The sequence below is a fragment of the Pipistrellus hanaki genome (genome assembly GCF_964339955.1).
Source record: "Pipistrellus hanaki genome assembly, chromosome: 2".
Lineage (NCBI taxonomy): Eukaryota > Metazoa > Chordata > Mammalia > Chiroptera > Vespertilionidae > Pipistrellus > Pipistrellus hanaki.
The window spans coordinates 194,608,325-194,630,666 of NC_140504.1; the positions used below are offsets into that span (position 1 = coordinate 194,608,325).

Consider the following 22,342-nt stretch of genomic DNA (forward strand, 5'->3'; position numbering starts at 1 on the left):
CCACAGCGCCCACCCCCGCACCTTCTCACTTTATCCAGAGGAGGCGGGCACAGGCCGGCCGGGCTGATGGAATTTCCATGGACTCTCAGGCCCGTGTGTTATTAGGGTCACCATGGTGACCGTCTCCCCGTGATGGTCCCACACATCTCCCTCCAGCCCTCTCAGGGCCTGCAGCCCCCACACTGGCCCTCGCCCCAGGCTCCCCTTTGCCAGCCCTGCCTGAGGGGCGCTGGTCCTGAGCAGGGAGGGCAGGCGGGACAGGGCGGCTGGCTGTGGACCAGGCTGACCCGCTGTGAGAGGGCTGGGGGCTGAGGGAGGGAAAGAGCTGCTCCAGCCTCGCCCAGCCACCTGCTGGCCTTGGCCCTGCCGTCCCTTCGTCCGCCTGGCGTGTCCCGGTCCCGTGGGAGGCCGGGCCTCCACTGCCCTCGGCTCTGCTCTTCCTGAAACCACAGAGACAGGCTGTCCGGTCACTTCTCATCTCATCCCCCCTGGAGCCACGGCACAGCCTGGGAGGGACCTGGGATGGGCTTCTTGTGACACTCCTTGCTCTAGTCACATCCTTCCATTCCTAAGACCATCCATGCTGCAGCTGGGGTCTGATTTCCTGTCCACCTGGCAGGCAGCAGGGCGCTTCATCTCCAGCAAGTCCTGGAGGCCCGGCCTCCTGCAGCCGGGCTGGAGGAGGGGCCCGTTTCAAAGGGTTGTCAGTCAAGCATTGTTCCAGGGCTGAGGCAGACGCTGGCTGCTCTGCAGACCGCCCGTTAGCAGGCCTCACCCTGGGCTCCCTGTGAGGAGAAAGGCCCCCCAGCCCTGCCCCCCTGTCCTGAGGGACACCGAGAGCCGAGAGCCGGGGAGCCCACAGAGTACCCCTCTACAGGGAACCTCCGAGGTGTTGGCTAATGAATTGAATCCTCATCCCCCCTGGGGGAGAAGCAAGGCCGGGCACCCAGAAAGTGTAGGCGAGAGTCCAAATGAGCCGAAACCGGTTTGGCTCAGTGGATAGAGCATCGGCCTGCGGACTGAAAGGTCCCAGGTTCGATTCCGGTCAAGGGCATGTACCTTGGTTGCAAGCACATCCCCGGTGGGGGGTGTGCAGGAGGCAGCTGGTCGATGTTTCTTTCTCATTGATGTTTCTAACTCTCTATCCCTCTCCCTTCCTCTCTGTAAAAAATCAATAAAATATATTAAATTAAAAAAAAAAAGAGTCCAGATGAGGCGTGGCGGAGGGGTGAGGCCTGGGCAGACCACGGACGTGTGTGGGCAGCTTGCTGTCCCCGCGGCACACACAAGCCAGCCTCTGAGCCCGGTTGGTGATCAGCCTGGGGACCAGTCTCAGAAGACAGTGTCCCCCGCCCCTGCATCATGACCCCACCTATGCTCTCCTTTCTCTCCTCCCTCCCTCTTCCCTCCCTCCCTCCCTCCTTCCTTCCCTCCCTCCCTCCTTCCTTCCCTTTCTCCCTCCCTCCCTCCCTCCTTCCCTCCTGAAGTTCTGTTGCCAAGATCCTGCCAATGGCTGTGGATCCATTCATTGTGCCCAGGGACCCCAATTTCAGGGCCGTCTTCGTTCCCTCCCCGCCCCTTGAACCCCAAGAATCATGCATGCAGCCGGCCTGGGGCAGGGGAGAGGGGATTTCAGTGTGCAGCTCTGGTGCACCCATGTGGGGGGGTGGCATCCCTCTCCCCAGACCTAATTAGCACCGTCCTGCCCCCACCTGGCCTGTACCGCTGCCAGATCACTGATCATGTCGCCACAGCGCCCCTCCCTGCTCAAAGCCATCATGGCTCCCCATCGCCTTTCCTGTGATCACAGCCTCCTCACTTTGGCACTTAGGGCCTTGTGTAATGTGGCCCCAACCTAACTTTGCAGCCCTGACTTTATATATATATTATTGATTTTCCACAGAGAGGAAGGGAGAGGGATAGAGAGCTAGAAACGTCAATGAGAGAGAAACATCGACCAGCTGCCTCCTGCACACCCCCCACCGGGGATGTGCCCGCAACCAAGGTACATGCCATTGACTGGAATCGAACCCGGGACCCTTCAGTCCGCAGACCGACGCTCTATCCACTGAGCCAAACTGGTTTCGGCCAGTCCTGATTTTTTAAAATGCCGTGGGACGCGGGACAAATTGTTAGAAATCGGGACTGTCCCGCCAAAAGCGGGACGTCTGGTCACCTATCCCAGGGGGCTCTGTCCCACTGTTCCTAGGAGATCTACGGACGCTGCAAATAACAGGCGTGGATAACTACGGACAGAAATGAAAGAGGGTCGAGCACCATCGAACCTGAGCGCAGAATCATAAATATATTCCAGGGTGTGTGTGTTGGGGGAGGGAGGGGAGCGGCGGGGGGTTGCAGTGACGGCTGGGGGACCTAGCACCACTTTGTCCTGACAACCGCTTGGAACTCTCTCCCAGCCCACAGGGATTGCACGCAGATCTTGGCACAGCCCAGCAGCCACGATGCCAGCCTGGCGGCGAGCCACCCGGGAAGCGTGGGCTGCTCCCGACGCCGTGCCAACGATCCACAGCGGGGAAGGGCTCCGAGCCATTTCTGTCGCGCTGGAAGCCAGTGGGAGGCTGCGTACAAAATGCCAGGCATCCAGGCAAAAAAGGGGCAGCAGGCATCCCCCCTTCGCTCCCCCCCCCCGCCCCCCGCCCCCGCCCCCCGCCCCCCGTCCCCTGCCTCCGCCAGCCATGGATCTGCTGCTGCGGTTGCTCACAAAGCCAGCTCTTCAGGAGTCGCCCTGACCAGAGCTGTCCAGGAACATGGGGGCCCCGCCGCCCAGAGGTGGCGCGCTCACAGCTGAGACCCCATAGCGGCTCATTACAAGCGAAGAAAACAAAAGCGATCGCGGGCACAGCAGCCTCCGCTCCAGAGCAGCTGCGAGACCCAGGCGGCTACGGGCGTGTTCCGTCCATTTCTTATCGCATCCCTCTCGCATTTTTAAAATGAGGAACCCAAACCCGGCCGGTGTGGCTCAGTGGTTGAGTGTTGGCCTCTGAACCAGGAGGTCACGGTTTGATTCCTGGTCAGGGCACATGCCGAGTTGTGGGCTCCATCCCCATTGTGTGTGTGTGGGGGGGGTGCAGGAGGCAGCCCATTAATGATTCTCTCTCATCATTGATGTTTCTCTCCCTTTCCCTTTCTCTCTGAAATCAATAAAAATGTATTTAAAAATAAAATGAAGTGAGGAAGCCGAAGCTCTGGGAAGGGTAGCCACAAATCCAAGATGGCAGGACGGATGAGTGGCAAGCCACTCAAGGCCTGGGTTCTCTGCACGGGGACAGCCCTGCACTCCATCATCCGCCCCTGCTCCCTGCTCGGCATTGGGGTCACCTGCCCCCCTCTCCCCCACATCTGTCATCTCCGTGAGAGCAGTCAGGACCCAGCAGGGGAGGGCAGGCTCCGGCAGCTGGGAAGGGGAAACTGTCCACGGAGGGAAGACAGGCTTATCTGTGCCTGAATCCAGTTGTCCCCTGTCCCCACGCAGTGCAGAGTTAAGCTGCAAAGCTGTTTCCATGCAGACGGCTGCCAGGAGGCAGCATCACATGCAAATGAAGGCAGTTAATCCAGCCTGGAGTCGGCTTTGAGTCCTGAGCCCCTCCCCGCAACAGCCTGCATTTGGGGGCCATGGGATGGAGGACTCCAGCAGCCCCGCTGACAACTGTGGAGCTGGGCCGCCACCAGCAGTCCAGGACAGCTGAAGGCCCTGCCTTCTCCTTTTGTTTTTTTGGTTAATCCTCACCCAAGGATATTTTTCCCATTAAGTTTCAGAAAGAGTGGAAGGGAGGGGGAGAGACAGAGAGAAACACCTATGTGAGAGAGACAGACTAATTGGTTGCCTCCCACTGGATATTGAGCCTGCAACCGAGGTATGTGCCCTTGACTGGAGATGAACCCAGAAGCTTTCAGTCCTCGGGGCCATGCTCTAACCACTGAGCAAGCGGGTTGGATCAGGGTCTCACCTTCTTGCCTTGCTGATCAGCTCACCAGCTGCCTGGTGGGTTGGGGGAGAATCAGGCTGTAGTTGGGGGGTGGGGACAGGGCTGGCCCAGGGGGTCCTGCTACATGATAACCACCATGCCAGAGCCGCACTCACTCTTGGAGGCGCCCTGCCTTGCTCTGTCCACCTCTCTCCCTGTGCCTGACCCCCCGGGCATGGATGAGACCCTCAACGCTGAAAAATGGGCACTTCTGCTTGTTCAAGGGAAGTAGTTATATTCGAATGAGTAGGGGATGAGTGGGTGGATCCTAAATTCAGGGACTGGGCTCCTACCAAGGATAGTGATTTGGGATAAGACTGTCCCTATAACGCCTCCCATGCTTTCTCCCACCACCCCCTCTCTGAGAGTCCATTTCCTGTCTGTGGCTGGAGTTCTTAGCCTGTCTGAGATCTGGCCATGTGGGAGGCCAGTCCCGTGCAGGGTGTGTGGTTCTGGGTCAGCATGGGCCCAGCAAGGGGAAGGGAGCTGGAAGGCAGTGAAGACAGCTCGCTGGTGGGGTGGGTGGGACTCTAATCAGGCGCCCCCGGGGGTGCTCCTTGGCTTGGGGGGGGGGGAGAGGGGGTTCTTGACCGCCCTGAGCTAGTCCCTAACCATCTCCCGCCTCCCTGCAGCTCTGCACCCCCAAAGTGCCACCTGACCACAGGAAGGGGCCTCCCTCTAGGCCTCAGGACAGCCAGAGGCCATTGTGCCAACCTGGCCTCACGCAAAAAACTCCGCCTCTGGGGAGGCGGGGCCAGGTGGGCACCACTTGCGGAGCCTCTCTGGGTGCCATGCATGGGAACGGGCTCCAGTCTGAAGGGGGAGATGGGCTCCCTGCTCCTGGACATGGCCAGAGTGATGGGAGGTCCAGAGTGACAGGGGCGATCCGGCTCTCGTCCCGGAGCACTCTCTGACCGGAGGCACCGCTCGGGCCTGCAGGGCACTCTGTTCAAGCAGGAAATGCAGCCCACGCCCCAGAGAGGCTCCGTGCCAGAGGCTGAGTGCCATCCGCTGCCTGCGGGGACCTCCCAGTCTGCAAGGAGGAGCGGCACCGTTCCGGCCAGGACCTGGGAAAACACTCGCTGCTGGACGGAGCGTCTAATCTGCGGGCCCTCGGGTGTCCCCTCTGACCTGGCAGAGCGGCCACAGGTCCAGGGCAGGGCTGAGGCACAGGCATAACCGTTACTGATCTGAACACACAGGTGTCAGCCCAAACCCGTTAAGCGGATTCCTGGGAGAGCCCCGCCCAGCAGAGCACAAAGAGCTGTGTGACCTTGGGCAAGTCACCTAGCCTCTCTGAGCCTCACGTCCCACGGATGTGAGGATGAGAGGAGGTAAAGGTACATGAAGTCAGTGTTACCCAGTGAGGGCGTGATAGGTAGTAGCTGGTCATCATGGGGAGGGGAAAGGGGGGTTGCACTTGTGCATCTGTGCCAGCGTGTGCCCCTCCTCAGTCCTTGGTGGGTGATGGATGGCTTCCGTGGCACAGGCCTGGGCTGGCCTGGAAGGGACCATTGTCTGACAAATGAGGAGAGGCTTCCCCGCAGGGGCAGTCCCATCTGCTGGTATTGTTTCCCACGGCAGCCTCAGGAATTCCTGCCCCCCGCATAGCCTCCAAACATGTGTGCAGGGAGACTGTCTTTTCTGAGGGGGGATGCTCCGGAGACAGGGTCTGCCTCCTGGTTACAGGTGCTCCTCTCCCTCTTCTTCTCCTAGGCGACCCTCCCACCCCCGACCCCCCAAACTCCATCCCCTCGGTGCCCAGACAATGTAACGTCCCTTGCCGTTTGGTCAGACTCATCCCTTAATCATCAAGTGACACAAATGCCTGCTCTTGGCTCTGGAGGAGCCAGGGTGGAGTGGAGAGACAGCCTGGCTATGAATCCTGGCTCCAGCACTGAACGGCTGTGTGACTCTGGGCAAGTCAATGAACCTCTCTGGGCTTCAGGGCCACACCAGACAGGCGAGTGTGTGTGTTTGGGGATCACGTGTTGGGCAGGTACTAAGCTAGGCCTAGAGCTGTACATGCCCAATCCAGTGTAGCCCTCCGAAGCGGACACTACTCTTCAGGCAATAAGAGCAACAATGGCTCAACATCGGGATAGAGAGCTGGGGGATCTGCCCGCAGTTACAGTAGAGGAAGTGGTGGGGCTGGGGTTTGAACCCATCTGACTCCAAAGGCAGGGTCTTGCTACATTCAGTGACCAATGCCGATGCAGTTGCTGTTCTGGGGACCTTAACCCAGAGCCTAGCACACAGAGAACCCCTTAAAAAGCGTGGGTTCTACAGTTTGTTCCTCCCAGCTGCTCTGGGTCAGGCAGGGGCCTCATCCCTCATGACACCACATCCATCCAGGGATGTGTCCTGGGGATCAATGCCAGGCTTAAGTGTTGCAGTGGGGAAGGGAGAGGGGGGACAGGGCCTCTCCTGGCCAGTCCTCCCGCCTGGGCAGGCCCATGCTCTGTTGGCCACAGAGGCCCACTCGAGAGGAAGGGCTGGGTGGGACGAGCAGAGGGCCTGGAGCAGCAAGGGAGGCAGGCCTCAGCTGTGAGGCTCAGGACAGGCCGGCCTGTCTGACACCCCACCTGGGAATTCGCCCAGGACCCCTCTCCGCTGCTGCTGTTCCCGGGCTGTGCAGTCGTGGAGGCCGGGACGCAGACCCCAGCTCTGCCCTGGTTCTGGCGGAGACAAGTGAGGGGACGCCTGTGGGTGACACAGTGCTAAGCAGTCCCGCTGGGAAAACCAACTCTGCCGGACCTGGGCAGTCACTTCCCTGTCCGGTCCGCTTCCTCTGCTCTCATCAGGCACAGACCACCCTCCCCTTCCAGGCCCTCCCCGAACCACAGGAATATGTCAGAGAGCTTGCTCCCCGCTAACCTCCCCAGCCGTGGCCCTTTGTGCCAGAGCCAACGGTGCCCCTGGCCTGGCCAGCAGGACCAGTCGCACCTAGGAATAACCTGTGGCCCGCGATTTCCAGTTCATTCCTGTCTCCTCGACCCAGGATTCCATTCCATAGAACACGTGTGTGCAGAGCACCCACGGAGGGCCAGGCCCCGGGACTACAGGTGGAGTGAGACCCCGCCCCACCCAGGGAAACGGGGACCACAGAGACAGGGAGGCAAAGGGGAGCAGCAGGGGTAGCCACAGCTGAGCACAGGGCAGGGGAGACATCTCAGATGGAGGCAAGGGCCCCAACAAGAGCTCGGGAAGTCAGGGCATGGCGAGGATTAGCGTTCCATCACGGCTGAGCCCCCAGGGGCGGGAGGATGCGGTGGGAGGCAGGCAGTTAGCTCAGCGGCACCAGGGAGCCATGGAGGAGTTTAGGGTTGGGGAGAGGGGTGGGTTGAACGGAGAGGAAGGCAGAGAAGGCGCTGTCATTTTCACGTGGGCGAGGGGCAAGGAGGCTGTGAGCAAGGTTCCTAGAAGTCACAGGGGCTATTGTGGCCCGAGAAGGTGGGGGACAGCCCTCACCGGTTTGGCTCAGTGGACAGCACGCCAGCCTGCGGACTCAAGGGTCCCAGGTTCAATTCCGGTTAAGGGCACATCCCCAGTGGGAAGTGTGCAGGAGGCAGCTGATTGATGTTTCTCTCTCATCGATGTTTCTAACTCTATCCCTCTCCCTTCCTCCCCGTAAAAAAATCAATAATATATATATATATATATATATATATATATATATATTAAATTTTATTTTATTTTTAAAGCAAGAAAAAGGAAGAAGGCGGGGGCCAAAGATGGCGAAAGGCTCTGGGTACCAGAGTTGGGCCCGTCTGCCAGGCAGGATCACGAGCGGAGGCTGAATGGGGTGCGAGTGTGTCCCCAGTCCCACTCGTGCCTCTGAAGGGAAAGGCTCTGGGTGTGAGCCTGGCTGTGGCTGAAAACAAAACCTCCGCCAGGAGATCCCAGAACGTGCCGGCTGGGAGAAGGCTCCCTCTCCCGAAGTTTCCTCACTCAGCCCCTGGGCCCACATCCCAGTGGACACCTGGGGTGGGGGTCCCCCGTGGTGAGGGCACATGATGGCCAGAGGGCCTGGGCGACCACACAGCAGGTCCAGGGTCCCGCCTGACGCTCCCCCCGGGGGACAGAAAATGGCTTGTGAGCTATCGCCAGGGAAAAAGCAATCGGTGCAGAACAGAGCTCGGGGACTGGGGATGAGTCACCGGGACGCCACATGATAAATGGCCAGCTGCTGGCATCACCGACAGCCACGCTGAGCTCATTCTGAAGGCAGAACCCCTGTTCACCCTGATTTTTTTAACTCTGATTTGAGGACAATCAGAGGCAGAGACAGAAAGAGAACAGCGTCTGTGAGGAGGCAAATGCCTGCAGGGGTGGGCGGTGGGTGGTGTGAGAGTGATGGCAAGGGGGCTTAGTCAGCTTTCTCTGCTGTGACTCTAACCTTCAATTGTTGATCCATTTCCCCCTTTCTCTGGCGGACAACCCCCTGCCTCGCCCGGACCCCACCCAGGGACTGCATACTCCCTCAGGGCCTCCGAGTGTGCCCTGCGCTGGTCCAATCCAGCATGCTTTTTCCCACGGACTCCACACACGTCTTTATAGTAAGTGCTACAATTATTCTCCTTTTATGAAAGGGACCCTGAGGCTCAGAGAAGTGCGCTCCTTTGTCCAAGTCGCTCCCAGAACATGTCTGCTGGACCCCAGAGGGGTGGCACTATACCAGCACCCACCTGGGCATGCTGTCTTGCGTGCCCCCAGAAGGACCGGGAGGTGGGCAGCGTGGAGGAGGGCGCTGGGCCGCAGAGACCGGACACAGAGGCGAAGCTGAGGGGCATCCAGTGGAGGAAGCAAGACTTGGCGGGAAACCCAAGCCAAGAGCTCTCTCCCCGCAGCCCGTGGCGTCCGCAGGAGGCTGAGACCCCAGCGCGCAGGACAGCAGCCCGCACTAGGGGGCCAGAGGGGGTGCGCCGTAGGGGTTACCAGAGCGCAGTATTGGTTCGTGCCCAAAGGGAAAACACGGGGCGCACCCGGACTCCCCATCTCCCTGCAGCACCTCGCAGCCCTCCGGGCAGCCCCAAGAGGGGCAGGAGGGCACGCCTGGCAGCTCTCTCCAGAGCTCAGGAGCCTCCGAAGCTTCTTGGAACGGTGATGAGCTAGGGTCCCTCGGACTGAGAGATACCCCCCCCCCCCCGAGACTCAGAGACATAGAGACAAAGAGAGACCGCGTCCGGGAAAAAGAAGGCTGGAGCCGGGGAGGAGAGGGAGCCAGAGCCGCGGCCAGGAGCGGGCGGCGAGGGCGCGCGCGGGGCCGAACATCCGATCGTGGGAAAGTGAGTGTCCGGCGGAAGGCGGGTGAGTAACCGGCCGGGAGCAGAGCCGGGGGCGAGGGGAGACGCGGCGAGGAGGGGAGGAGGCGGCGGACGGGCGGAAGGACCGACGGGTCGCAGGGCCAGGAAGGCGGGGAGGCGCAGCATCCTCGCCCGCAGCCTAAGCCCAGGCGCACGGTCCCCAGAGCGCCGGGCGGACCACCTTTGTCACCGCGCGCAGGTGCGGCGGGGGGCGGGGCGGGCCGGGCCGGGCCTTACCTGGACGGACGGACGGCGAGGCGGGGACCGAGGGACGTCGGGCCGAGAGCCTGCGGGAGCCGAACGCAGCCGAGGGCCGAGCCGCGGAGCGGGGCCGGCGCGGAGAGGTGCGCGGGCGGCGGAGGATGCGCCCGGGCTGCGCGGGGGCCGGAGGAAGGGGCGGGGGCGCGGGGCGGGCGGGAGGGGAGGGGAGGGGGCGGGAGCGCGGGGAGGGGGCGGGGAAAGGGCGGGGGAGCGGGCTCCGAGGCCCCCCGCGAAGGGGCAGCCCCGGGCCGGGCCGGACCGCGCGCTCCCGGGGCGCGCCCTCGCCAGCTGCGCTCGGCGTGCCGGGCCGCTCCCCGGAGGCCCAGCCGCCGCCGCCGCGAGGGCGCGGGGCGGACAAAGGAGCAGACAAAGGCGGGCGCAGCCGGGCGGCGCCGCGGGCCCCGGGCGAGGCGGGCCCGCTCCTCCCGGTGCGTAAGAGCCGCCGCCGCGCGGCCCGGGGCGCGGGGGGCGCGGGGGGCGGGCGGGGCGCGGGCAGCGGCGGCGCCTCTGGAGCGGCCCCGCGGGGAGCGGGCGACAAAGGGCCACGGCGGGGGTCCCTGGTGGACCCCAACAATGGATCGGAGCGGAGCGCTCAGCTGCTGCGGCGTCTGGCCCGGTGGGGGCCGGCCGTCCCCAAAAGGATTATTCCGCCCGGTCTGTCAATGGGACGGCAGAAACGCCGATGGCGAGGGAGGCGGGACCCGGCGCGGCGGGGCCTGTGTAGCCCCCGAAAGTACGCCAAGTGGGGGGCGGGGTTCTGGGGGAGCTCGCTCTGGGATGTGAGGGTTTGGAGTCTTCACAGCTCCGCCTGGTGAGATTCCCGGGCGCTGGTGACCGCACCAATGCTTACCTCCCCACCCCCCTCCGCGCCCCGGGAAAGGAAGCCAGGCAATCCCTCCACCCAAGCATCATACATGCACACCACACACACACACACACACACACTAACACACACTACATACACACATACACGCACACACACACAAAATCACACTCACACACACTACACACACACACACACACACACACACACACACGCACACACGGTCCGCCTCTCGCCACGCCCTGTCCAAAGTCTGCCTGATGCTCCCCAGCCGGCTCCGCCCGGACAAAGCCAGCGCCGGAGACCGGCTCATCCATCACCACTCGGGGCGCCACGGCCCGCCGACCCCGGGAGTCCGGGAATGCTGTGCGATGGCTCCCACGGCCCCCATAACTCATGGCAGGGTCAGGGGGCCACGGGCGCCGCAGAGATCAAAGAGCCGCAGTCTCAGAGCCTGGCGCCCGGAGCTCAGCTGCGGCTTCCATGTCCACTTTTTCTTTTTATTTGTTTTTGTTTTTGTTTTCTTCCCAGAGAGTGTAGCACATCATGGCTCAGCGGCTTAAGAGCTCTGCTCGGTCAGGCTGGATGCCTGGGCTCCTCTTCTGATGATGCCATTCCCGTCTCTTTGGGGCAAATCGCTTAACCTCTCTGAGCTCATCAATTCCAACTCTCGGGGTTCGAGGATTAAGTGCAAGGCCCTGGCTTCGGAGGAAATGCTCTAGATTCACAATCAGCTGCTGTCGTGGTTGTCATAGTCTCACCCGGATGGCGGGTTGGTGAAAGGGCTAGACTGCTTATTCACGGGCAGGTTTGGATCCCTTAGCCCTGAATGCCTGTTGAACGCCTACTGTGTGCCAGCTCCGTTCTGGGCACTGGGGCTACAGGAATGAGCACCATGAACTAGACTCCCTGCCCTCACGGAGCTGACATTCTAGGGAAGGAGACAGGTGAGAGGCAAGTGAACATATATCTGTATCACATGTCAGATGGTGATTCGTGCTATAAAAAAAAAAAAAAAAAAGCAAGCAGCATCGGGAGAGAAAACATGAAAGGGAAGAGCTGTTTTACATAAGGTTTTGAGGGAAGGCCTCTTTGGGAAGGCCGTTTTCTCACAAAGAAAATCAGGTAATGGGCCGCGGGGAGGAGAGCGGTACAGGCAGAAGGAAGAAGCAGTGCAAAGGTCCTGTGGCCGGAGAGCGCTTGGTGTTTGGGAAAGGACAGCAGGGCTGGAGCGCAGAGAGATGATGTCAGAGGTGGAGAGGATCATGGGAGCATGCAAAGGCCACAGTAAGGACCTTGACTTTTAGTCTGAGTGCGATGGCAGTCGGAGGGTTATGAGCAAAGCAGTGATATGATCTGACTTGTTTTTTAAAAAAATACATTTTATTGATTTTTTACAGAGAGGAAGGGAGAGGGATAGAGAGTTAGAAACAACGATGAGAGAGAAACATCAATCAGCTGCCTCCTGCACATCCCCTACTGGGGATGTGCCTGCAACCAAGGTACGTGCCCTTGACCGGAATCGAACCCAGGACCTTTCAGTTCGCAGGCTGATGCTCTATCCACTGAGCCAAACCGGTTTTAGCAATCCAGATGAATCTTGCTAAGGCATAAAAGTCAGGCATAAGAGGCCAGAGATTGCATGACCGAGTTGATATGAAATGTCCAGAAGAGGCAAGTCCATAGAGATAGAAAGTAGACATAGTGGTTGCCAGGACTTGGGGTGGGGGGGGGGGGGAGATTGGGGAGTGACTGCTAATGTGTGTGGCATTTTTTTTGGTGGGGGGGGGGAATGATGAAAGTGTTCTGGAATTAGACAGTGGTGACTGATGCTCAACTTTGTGACTCTACTAAAAATCACGGGATTGCACACCTTGACAGAGTGAACTCGCCCCGTGGTATGGCTAAGTGACAGAGCGTTGGCCTGTGCACCGAAGAGCCTTGGGTTTGATTCTGGCCAAGGGCACGTCCCTGGGTTGCAGGTTCATTCTGACCCCTATAGGAGCATGAGCAGGAGGCAACTAATCGATGTGTCTCTTTCACATTGATGTTTCTCTCCCTCTCTCTCTCTTTCCCTCCCTCCCTTCTTTTCACTCTCTCTGAAAAGCAATGAAAAACATATCCTTGGGTGAGAATTAACAAAACAAAAAAGGGGGGGGGGTGAACCTTGTGGTTTGTGAGTTGTATCTTAATAGAGCAGTTATTTTTTAAAAGTGGCAGTTGAGCTGGATCAAAGGTTTTTCCCCTGTGGTCCAGGATGACCTCAGAGGGCCCGGGCACCCCTAAAATTGTGGAAGACATTTAGTGTCTCTGAGCATTTGGATAGAGGTTCAGATTTCAAGAAGAGATGACCTTTAAGGTCTTCCTGACCAACAAGGGGTCAGGGACACGGGGGAGTCAGCTGACCCAGGTCTGGGGAGGGAAGGCAAGCTGAACTCTGCCTGGCTGGAGGGTTGGAAGGGCCCAGGGTTACTGGCCTATGTCAGGGCTTTGGGTGTGAAGAGGGGAGTGGATGCCAGGGTCCGGGCAGCTGTGCAGGCGAGGCCTCACACCAGAAGCCCAGATGAGGGGGGACAGGAGCTGTCTGTCTGCCGCAGGCCCTTGTACAGGCATCTGGGGCCAGGAGGGTGCATGTCCTTCCTTCGGGCACCTTGAAGCCTGCCTCGTGCTCTGGGACATGAAAACGAGGCAGGAGGGACACCACTAAGGGTGCTTTGGGTGGGGTTTTGAAAAGCGTGATGGCTGGACCGGAGTGTTGGGTCTAGAGGCTTAGATACTGTGTGAAAGATGAGACAGGGGGCCGGAGACCAGGACGCAGGCTTTATTGGAGGAGAAGGAACCCTGCCGGGCTGCCTCCCAATGGAAGAGAGCACATGTGCAGGGTGAACACGCCTTTTGAGGGGAGGAAAGAGAAGGGATGGGGCTTAGGGTACTCGGCACGCGCTGATTGGTGGTTTCATGAAAGGCTCATGAGTAGGGACCTAGGGACTTAGGAATCCGGGGCTTAGGGTATTTGGCAGGTGCTGATGGGTGGTTCAATGTACAGTCCATAGAAGGTGCCTGGTTAGGTGCTCAGGAATGTTTGTGCTGCAGATACAGGTTACATCATACGCCGTCCATCAGTTGGGGGGAGGGAGGATCTGTCACTGTGTGTCCATTTCAATGTCATTGTCATTACTGCCATTAGTTGAGCATTGATGTGCCAGGCATTGTGCACTATATATTTTCCCAAACGGTATTTTATGTACGCCCGTCCAGCTCTATGGAATTGTTATTACTACTATTCCAGTTTACAAGTGAGAAAACTGAGGCTGAGAGAGAGAAGGGCCCAAGAGCTGTGTCAGCAATGGTGGAGGGAGAGAATCAGCAGGTTGGATACACGAGCAGCGGCGTGTGTGTGTGTGTGTGTGTGTGTGTGTGTGTGTGTGTGTCTGTGTGGATATGAGGGCACCGGGGTGAGCATTCCACATCCGTGGCTTCCTTTCGAAAGCAGCTCTTCTCTGCACACCGCGCCAAAGCGCTGAAATCAAAGGTCTTTGCTCCCCGTCCGAACTGTTAGGCTCGGAGTCAGGTAAGTGGCAATGAGCCACTGTCTGCCATGGTTTCGTCCCTCCATTCTTTCATCCACTCACTGAACACGCATCCATTGAGAACCTGGGTTTGGCCAGGCACTGGGTGAGGTACTGAACCAAAAGAATGAGGTTGCGCTGAAACCTGTTTGGCTCAGTCGATAGAGCATAAGCGGACTGAAAGGTCCCGGGTTCGATTCCAGTCAAGGGCATGTACCTTGGTTGTGGGCACGTCCCTGGTAGGGGGTGTGCGAGAGGCAGCTGATCGATGTTTCTCTCTCATCGATGTTTCTAACTCTCTATCCCTCTCCCTTTCTCTCTGTAAAAAATCAATTATTATTATTTTTTTTAAGAATGAGGTTAGGTCTCTGCTTAAGGCTTGTCCCAACTGGCTGGTCCCTGAGCACTGGGGCGGGACGGTCACCAGGCTGGATGTGGCTGACTCTGTGACTCCCCCACCTACCTGTGTTTGGTGTCCTGGGAACCTTAGGCAGGACTTGGGCCCATGATTTCGCCTGTGATCAGCCTGGTGGGTAGGGGAGGGACTTGGAAAGCCTCTTGGCGGTCTGGACACTGTTGCCTGTTGCTTTTCCCAGTTCACTCATTGTGTGCTTGCTCAGGAACCCTCTTTGGCTCGTGCAGGCCTTGGTCTTTGCAAGGCTTTTCTTTGCAAAGACTTTGTTGCATCCTGCCTTCTCTTAGTTTCCATTTAAATGTCTCCTGGGAGTGATTTTTCTCTCTGTCCCCATTGCACACCCTCAGGGACCTGCTCCAGTTGGCAAATAAGCTCTCCCTCCTCCTAAACATCCACCCTTTCCTCCCAGACACCCTCCTGCATATTGTCCTTAGGGAGAAAAATATGCAAATGACTCTGAAAAACAATCTCCCAGCAACTGGGTATTCATAAATGTAATAAATTAACCCCATAATGTAATCTGGGTCCCTCGGCCATCCATCATGCTGATGAGATTAAGATATGAGAAACCAGATGCCGCGGAGCCCTGAGGATGGAAATGACAGATGAGTTTGCATAGAGCTCCCCTCCAGCCCCTGGTCCCTGCCCTGCCCCAGCTTCTGGGCCCCCATGGAACTCAAGGCCATTAGAGGCTTAGGAATATCTGTCCAGCGGGTTCATGTCACAGATGAGGAGAAGAGGCCTTATTAGAATGAGGGGTCAGGTCAGTTCCAATCCTCATCTGTCTCCCACCTGCTTTCCTCTGTGTGTGGCTGACTCTGAATCCAAGCCCTGAGCCTAGGTTTTTTTTTTTTTTTTATCTATGGGCTTTGACAAAGTGGGTAACCCAGGGTCAAACCACGGTCATTGGGACCTCAGTTTCCCAGTTGGAAAAATGTAAGTGGTGGGCTGTCCGTCCTCTAAGATTTCTCTGGAGTTCCTTTTTAAAAAAAATATATTTTATTGATTTTTTACAGAGAAGAAGGGAGAGGGATAGAGAGTTAGAAATATCGATGAGGGAGAAACATTGATCAGCTGCCAACTGCACACCCCTTACTGGGGATGTGCCCACAACCAAGGTACATGCCCTTGACCAGAATCGAACCTGTGACCATTCAGTCCGCAGGCGGACGCTCTATCCACTGAGCCAAACTGGCCAGGGTTCTCTGGAGTTCTTTAGCTGCGTGTCAGGAGACCTTTGTGAGTGGCTTGTACTGTGTCTTCTCAGGAGGGCCCAGGGCCTGGCTACTCGCACACATGCCCTGGAGGCCATCCCTCAACTGTGGCTGGGCTCTGAGCTTCTCCACCCCAGGCCCCAATTCTAGGGGGCCCTTTACAAGGAACCTCCACCCTAAGACTGCCACTTCCTGTCCCCATGGGAAAGCTACTTGGGTAGCCTCCAGAGCAAGCATGTCAGACTTGCGGCCCGCTGGCCCCCAGGATGAGTTTGACATGCTTGCTCCAGAGAGAGGCAGAGAGGGATGTCCTCTAAGGATGTCCACTTTCCCCCGTGCCCAAAGCATCACAATAATTAAACCTCAAGGAGTCAGGGACGCCTCTACAAACCAGTGAGCTGCTTGGCTGCCTCTGTGTGAACATGGTCCTCCCAGGCAAGGCGGTGTGAGCAGGGTCCCCACGTCTGGGGAAGAGTCGCTGTGGCCCAACTGTGCCGCCAGCTGCATCCGTCCCTTTGGATTAAGCATTGCCGTTTGATGAAATGCAGACTCTCCTCGGAAACAGCTCAAACCCGTGGTGGCGATGCCCATACTTATTTGGGCATCAGGGCCCCTGGGGAGCTTGTTAAAGGGCCGGTGCTGTGCTGTGCACACGGACGGAAGGATCTGGTAGGTGAGCGAGGCCACAGTTCCGTGTTATAATGGGCTCCCCGGGGATGAAGATGTAGATTTCCAAAGACTCCTTTCCAGACCTGCTGTGCCAGCATTCCTGGCTTAATGGGCGCGGTTAGGCATTTTCTCCTCTGCCCCCATCTCGGGGGAAGTGTGTAAATGAAGATCTGAAGGCTTCTGGGGATAAAGGGGGGGGTACAGGTCCCCAACAGCCCAGGCTGGATCTGTGTACCCACAGAGGAGCGTGACTACTGACAAGCTCCTGGAGGTCAGTAACAAGGTCTAGGACTTCTGGTCCTGACTTATTGTTTCCCGGAAGCCCACAGCCACTTCTCTGACCTTAGGGGCCGAAAATAAGTGTGATTCCTGGAGTCAGACTAGAAGTGAGAACTGGGCTTGTCCTCCCAATGTGTGATTTTGGCAGATTAGAGGACTCTCTGTGCCTGATGTACCGTCATGGGTGCTTAGCTCCTAAGGTTAACGAGGGAATGAAGGAAATCAATGCTTGAACATAAGTACTCAATCCATGTTAGTAATCATTTTAATATTAATCATGATCTCCCAGAGGCCTCACAGCCCTTTCAGAGTCCAGGGGGAGGGGGAGCGGGAGGGGATGACTCCAGAGCTGGTGGCAGAAGACACCTCCGCCCGCCCCTCCCTCTATGGTTGTGTGACATTTTACGTCGCTCCTCTGAACCTCGTTGGCTCTTTGTGAAATAGACAATTAACAGTAAGTGTCGCGTAGAGTTGTTGAGAGACTTTAGTGAGATAATCCGTGGACACACACAGCCCAGCGCCTGGTATAGCAAGGCCAGCTGTTAGGATGCCTGGGCCTGGGAGGCCTAGCCGGGCTGGTGAGGTTCCGGGTGGGGGCGGGGGCGTCGCAGGTGCCGCCGGGTCCTCCCCTGTCCCCGCCCCGGAGCCGGCGGATTCGCTTTCGGTTGGGCCGCCGATTCCGGGAACCGAGGCAGAGGCCAGAGCCGGCGGCAGAGGTCGCTGTCCACAGTTCCCAGCCGTGACCTCCACCTGCTCCGCACCGGCCACGCGTACCCACCCCCTTACCGCGCCTCCTGAAGCGAGAGAAATGCCCTGGGGAGGAAGGCTCGTAGCGATCTGACGGGGAGCCCAAAACTGCCTTTTTCCACCCGAAAGTGAAAGGAGGCGGCGTGGCTCCCCAGTTCTCCAGCGCGGAGGCGTGGCTCCGTCTATTACAAAGCCCCGCCCCTCAGAGGCCCCGCCCCGCCCGCTGGAGGAGTGGCGTGGCCCCGCCCCTCTAAGCTCCCGCCCACCGGAGGCCCCGCCCCCTGCACTGCTGCTTCCGCCCCCGCTCCGGCCGCCGGGGGGAGTGGGCGTGGCCCAGCGCGGCCTCCGGGGCCGCCGCCGCGCCGCGCACGTCACGAAGCGGCGCCCCGCCGCGCGGGCTGAGCGGGAGGAGCCAGTGTTCGGGGCCAGGGTTCCCCGCGCGGGGCCCGAGCCGCGACCCGCGACCCGAGGCCGGAGCCGGTACCGGGGGAGGGGAAAGGGCGGGACTCGCTCCGGGGAGGGTCCACCCGGGCGGGGGTGGAGCCTTCTTCCAGCCCGGTGTCTCCTCCGGCGCGTGCCGCTTTCCGCCTCCGGCTCCTGCGGCCCCTCTGGCCTTTCCTGCCCCGGAGACCGCGGGTGGGTGGCCGGGGAACGGAGGCTCTTCGCGACGCAGCTGATGTCTCCGAGGTACGACGCCGGCGTGGGGGGCCGTTCCCAGCTGCCCTGATGCTGGGTTCAGGGGGTTCCCCCAGGCGGGGGCGGTCGGGCCCCAGGCTGCCTGGGCCTCTGGAACTGGCCCCTCATTCCTGTCCCTCCCTTCCCCCAGGTGGCGGGAAGGATGACTACGCTCACGCGACAGGACCTCAACTTTGGCCAAGGTAGAGAGGCCGGACCTTCCCGCCACCGGGGGGGGGGAGGGGGAGAGGGTCTGTGCGGGCGGACTTTGCTGAGCGCCGGCGTGTGCCCCTTGCAGTGGTGGCCGACGTGCTGTGCGAGTTCCTGGAGGTGGCCGTGCACCTGATCCTCTACGTGCGCGAGGTCTACCCGGTGGGCATCTTCCAGAAGCGTAAGAAGTACAACGTGCCTGTCCAGGTGGGCCCCCCAGCCGGGCTGGCGCCCCCGGGCCACCCCTTAGTCACAGGGTGGGCAGGGAGTGGGTTTTAAACCTCTGTCCCACCTTCATTCTCCAGCGGGGGGACCTTGCCTCCATGCCCTGGCAGCTGCTGGCAGCCTGACAGCCTCCCAACCCTGGGAGCGCCCCCCAGGTGTTAGGGATCAGGTCTTCGCTGTGGCGTTGCCCTGGGCTACGGTTGTATTCTGAAAGTTCTTAAAGCTGGCCTTGAAGTTGCCCTGAGGTTGGCTTGGGGAGAGGATTTCTGTAAACCTCAGGCACCTCTCTGCCCTCGCTTTCCCTGATTGTAGGTTAAAAGCGAAACAAAGCCACAAATACTCCATTCCCAAGCTCTAGAAGTGTCTGCCCCTTAAAGACACTCACTCGGTAAACATTAGAAGAAACGACTGAATACTGGGAGGTGGTAGAAGCTCAGGGTTTGTACTGAGAAAAGGAAACGAGAAACAGCATTGCCTGAGCACCCTTAGGTACCTAGCTCACCGAAGCCTCACCCTCCCGTTCAGATCTTCACAGATTCCTAACTTTTGAAAACTGACTAGATTGCTGGATCCCTTCTCTTAAAAAATGCCTCTATACTCAAACACAATTTAGGGGTTTCTCCGACTCTGGGGGAGCGGAAGGACCCCGCATTAGGAAACCCTGATGCTGTAAGTGCTAATGGTGAGCCTGAATTCTTACCTCCCGGCTTCTCCCGGCTGTGGATGCTTCAGAGTCCTGAGCCCCCGGATGGGAAGTTGGCCTCTCCGGTGGGAACCCTAGGGCAGTGCTGGGCCTCTGGCCCCAGGCAGACAGGCTCGGGCTCCTAGAGGGGGTGTGGGCGGTTCCCCAGTGGTGCTGGGGCCTCACCGGCCACCATGGCATTGTGTGCAGATGTCCTGCCACCCGGAGTTGAACCAGTATATCCAGGACACGCTGCACTGTGTCAAGCCGCTCCTGGAGAAGGTGAGGGCACCAGCCTAGTTCACACCCGATACGGCGTGGGGGATGCTGGACCTTGTAGGGGACCCAGGACTGTCACACCCAGAGGCCTGTTTCCTGCACCCTGGTGACCCCCGACCCAAGGACAGGCCCAGGGCCCGTGGGCCACGCGAAAGGTGTGCTGGGCCCCAGATCGTCCTGAGCGGGGCCTGCCTGGAGGGTTCTGGTTCTCACATGTGTTTCTCTCTCCCTACCCCCAAGTTCTATCTGGGCTTCCTCCTTCTATTGTGTCTTCTGTGACCCCTATGGCGACCCCTATGGGGCCTCGGCCTGTACCACTCACGTCAGGACCTCTCTCCAGTGCCTTGGGGACCCTGGGCTTAGAGGCTGAGCAGGGCTGTGAGCGGGCCCTTTCCCACCCTTCCTTGGGCAGGGAGTTGGAGGGGCGGGAGACCCAGTTCTAGAGATTTCTGTCCTTGCAGAATGATGTGGAGAAAGTGGTGGTGGTAATTTTGGACAAAGAGCATCGCCCAGTGGAGAAATTCGTCTTTGAAATTACCCAGCCTCCACTGCTGTCCATCAGGTGAGCTGCCTCTACGCCTTCCACCTGCTAGATGGTGTGAGGTCCTTAGGAATATCCCCCCTTCACGCCTTTGAGCAGCTCCCAGAATACCTTGGGGAAACGCAGGGCATGCCAACCTAACTGGCAGGCCACCCCGTGGTCTCTCTGGACATCACACAGGTTACATGGAGATCCTCCCGTGTCACACGTGGAAAACCACGACCCTGGGGAATGGCTAGGCCCAACCTCCTCTTTTATAGATGCAGAAACTCAGGTCCAGAGATGTGACATGAACTACCCAGGGTCACCAAATGGTGGCAGAGCCAGGACACAATCCGGGGTCCTACCTTCCCAGGCAAGCCGTGTAATCCATAGTCCAATCCATAGTCCGTTAGAAGTTGGCCTTGGGCAGGAATGTTGGCTGGTCAGCTGCCGGCTTCCTGTGGTGAGGTCAGGACAATAGAATCTGTCCCCGAATGGCCTTGGGCAAGCCCTGTCCCCTCACCGCTGGGGTCCTGGTCCTCAGATGGGAAAGGGAATATTAGCATATTAGAACCACCTATAGGGGCTCCCTCTACCCTTCTCCCCCATCCTGGCTTAATTAGTCTGGGATGGGGCTCTGCACTGGTTGTATACTCACCTGGTGACAGGTATGCCCGCCCTTAGAAGCCAGCCCTCAGATGGGACCCCTCATCTGCTTCTAGGGGTGGGGGGGCACCAGTGTGAGAGACCTGCCTCTTCCCTCCTTCCCAGCTCAGACTCCCTGCTGTCTCATGTGGAGCAGCTGCTCCGAGCTTTCATCCTGAAGATCAGCGTGTGTGATGCTGTCCTGGACCACAATCCCCCAGGTGAGCTCACCTCCTGCTGCCTCTTCCCTGGGCGTTTCCATGGCTACCTTGGGCTGGTCCCTAGTGTTCTCAAGTTCCTTGTCTCTTCTGCTTTTTAGAACTCCTTTCAAAGTCTGCATCCTCCAGGAACTTCCCTGGTTAACTCCACTCTGTCTTCAGTCTCTGTTTCCTTGTGTCTTAACACTTGGGCTATTTACACTTTGATCTCGGGCTGCTGAGCCAACTGGGGAGGAGGGAAAGACTGCGCCGTGGCAGGCACAGGGTGGCCCAGCCTTGATCACACGCTTGCCTCCGCAGGCTGTACCTTCACCGTTTTGGTGCACACGAGGGAAGCTGCCACTCGCAACATGGAGAAGATCCAGGTCATCAAGGTGAGATGACACTGGTCAAGGCGGGCGGGGGGGGGGGGGGGGGGGGAGGGGGGGGGCTGTGAGACAGCGGGAGGCTCTGGTAAGCAGATGCCACAGTGCTGAGTGGGCAGGGGCACTGCACCCATGCCATTGCTTATGACAGTGCCTGGCACCCAGGAGGTTCTTGTTGCGTGCTAACGGTGCGGCCACATACCTGCCGTTGCTACACCTGGGCACGCAGCGCTGGGAGGAGGGGCTGTGTGCTGGGGCCCCAACTCAGTGAGGCTCTCCTTTCCGACCAGTGTCAGATGGTGCTGGGGGCTTAGGAAATCACTTAGGTTCCCGGCCCAGCTGACCCAGCCTGGGCCTGTCTAGTGGAGGAGCCGGGATTCTGCACTTCCCTAGTGATTCGATGTTCCCCCAAGTCTGAGGACCCCAGCTCTGGAGGTAGAGGGAGGCAAAGGGGTGGCAGGCAGGGCACAGCCCCTTCCACCCGGTCACCTGGATTCCTCCCTAGGACTTCCCCTGGATCCTGGCGGACGAGCAGGATGTCCACATGCATGACCCCCGGCTGATTCCCCTCAAAACCATGACATCAGACATTTTAAAGGTGAGCAGCATGGGGGCCAGGTTTGTCTTAGGGTGTGTTTGAGGCCTTGTGGACATATCTGCCATGAGGTTCCTCCCATCCCACTGTGGCCATGCGGCCTGACAGAGAGATCTGCCTGCTAGGGGCTTACAGGGGCTTGCACATAGGCGCCCTGACTGCCACCTGACACGCTGTGTTCCTGCCCGTTAGATGCAGCTCTATGTGGAAGAACGAGCTCATAAAAACAGCTGAGGGGGTGTCTGCCCCCATGGATGCCACAGCTATCGGACTCTGGGGGCCCCCAGCCTCGGGCAGCGCTGCAGGCCGCCCCGCTTCCAAGTGCTCTTATTGCCTCTGTGCGGACTGCCCACCCTCCAGCCGGAGCTGCTCAGGTCTGATTGCCTTCGTGGAGGAATGGCTCCCCAGGAGGCAGGAGGGGTGCTGGGCTCTGTTTCTCAGCCTCCCGGGGTTCCGCCGGTGAACACTGTCTGTCTCAAGTGCTGTGCTGTGAGTTGTTTCAATAAAGGGCCCCAAGGGCTGGCCTGGGCTCTCACTGATTGTAGGGGGGGGGGGGGGGAATTGCAGCCAAGTTAACCTGGGGGAAGGGCTGCTTCTCTAACAAAGTGCCTGGACCCCAATCCCCCCCCCCCCCCATTCCTACACCCACCCCCAGA

General features: G+C 59.2%; 2 protein-coding genes across 7 annotated transcripts in view; one reads left to right on the top strand and one right to left on the bottom strand.

The window, feature by feature from the left end:
* Window positions 1-9,619, bottom strand: part of DRAXIN (dorsal inhibitory axon guidance protein) — a 22,962-nt gene extending 13,343 nt beyond the window's left edge. Inside the window, exon 1 of the mRNA XM_084875371.1 lies at window positions 9,530-9,619. The gene's annotated coding sequence lies outside the window, so the exon portion shown is untranslated. The remainder of the gene's footprint in view (window positions 1-9,529) is intronic.
* Window positions 9,584-22,207, top strand: MAD2L2 (mitotic arrest deficient 2 like 2). Of its 6 annotated transcripts, none has more exons than XM_084875390.1 (9): window positions 9,584-9,636; window positions 18,096-18,147; window positions 18,243-18,361; window positions 19,272-19,343; window positions 19,802-19,902; window positions 20,635-20,729; window positions 21,027-21,100; window positions 21,597-21,689; window positions 21,879-22,207. In XM_084875390.1, exons 2-9 carry the CDS (start codon window positions 18,108-18,110, stop codon window positions 21,918-21,920), a joined length of 636 nt encoding a protein of 211 aa, XP_084731516.1. In that variant the 5' UTR covers window positions 9,584-9,636; window positions 18,096-18,107; the 3' UTR covers window positions 21,921-22,207. The 6 variants fall into 6 exon arrangements, with proteins under 6 accessions (XP_084731516.1, XP_084731519.1, XP_084731517.1 ...); XM_084875393.1 differs by lacking the exon at window positions 9,584-9,636 and adding an exon at window positions 9,837-9,981; XM_084875388.1 differs by lacking the exon at window positions 9,584-9,636 and adding an exon at window positions 17,566-17,956.
* Window positions 22,208-22,342: the final 135 nt, after the last annotated feature.

Excerpts from the sequence above, each read along its gene's own strand:
- MAD2L2 (XM_084875390.1), top strand. The coding sequence starts at position 18,108 with ATGACTACGCTCACGCGACAGGACCTCAACTTTGGCCAAG. Across the intron at positions 21,101-21,596 it reads AGAAGATCCAGGTCATCAAG|GACTTCCCCTGGATCCTGGC; the intron begins GTGAGATGACAC and ends ATTCCTCCCTAG. Across the intron at positions 21,690-21,878 it reads TGACATCAGACATTTTAAAG|ATGCAGCTCTATGTGGAAGA; the intron begins GTGAGCAGCATG and ends CCTGCCCGTTAG.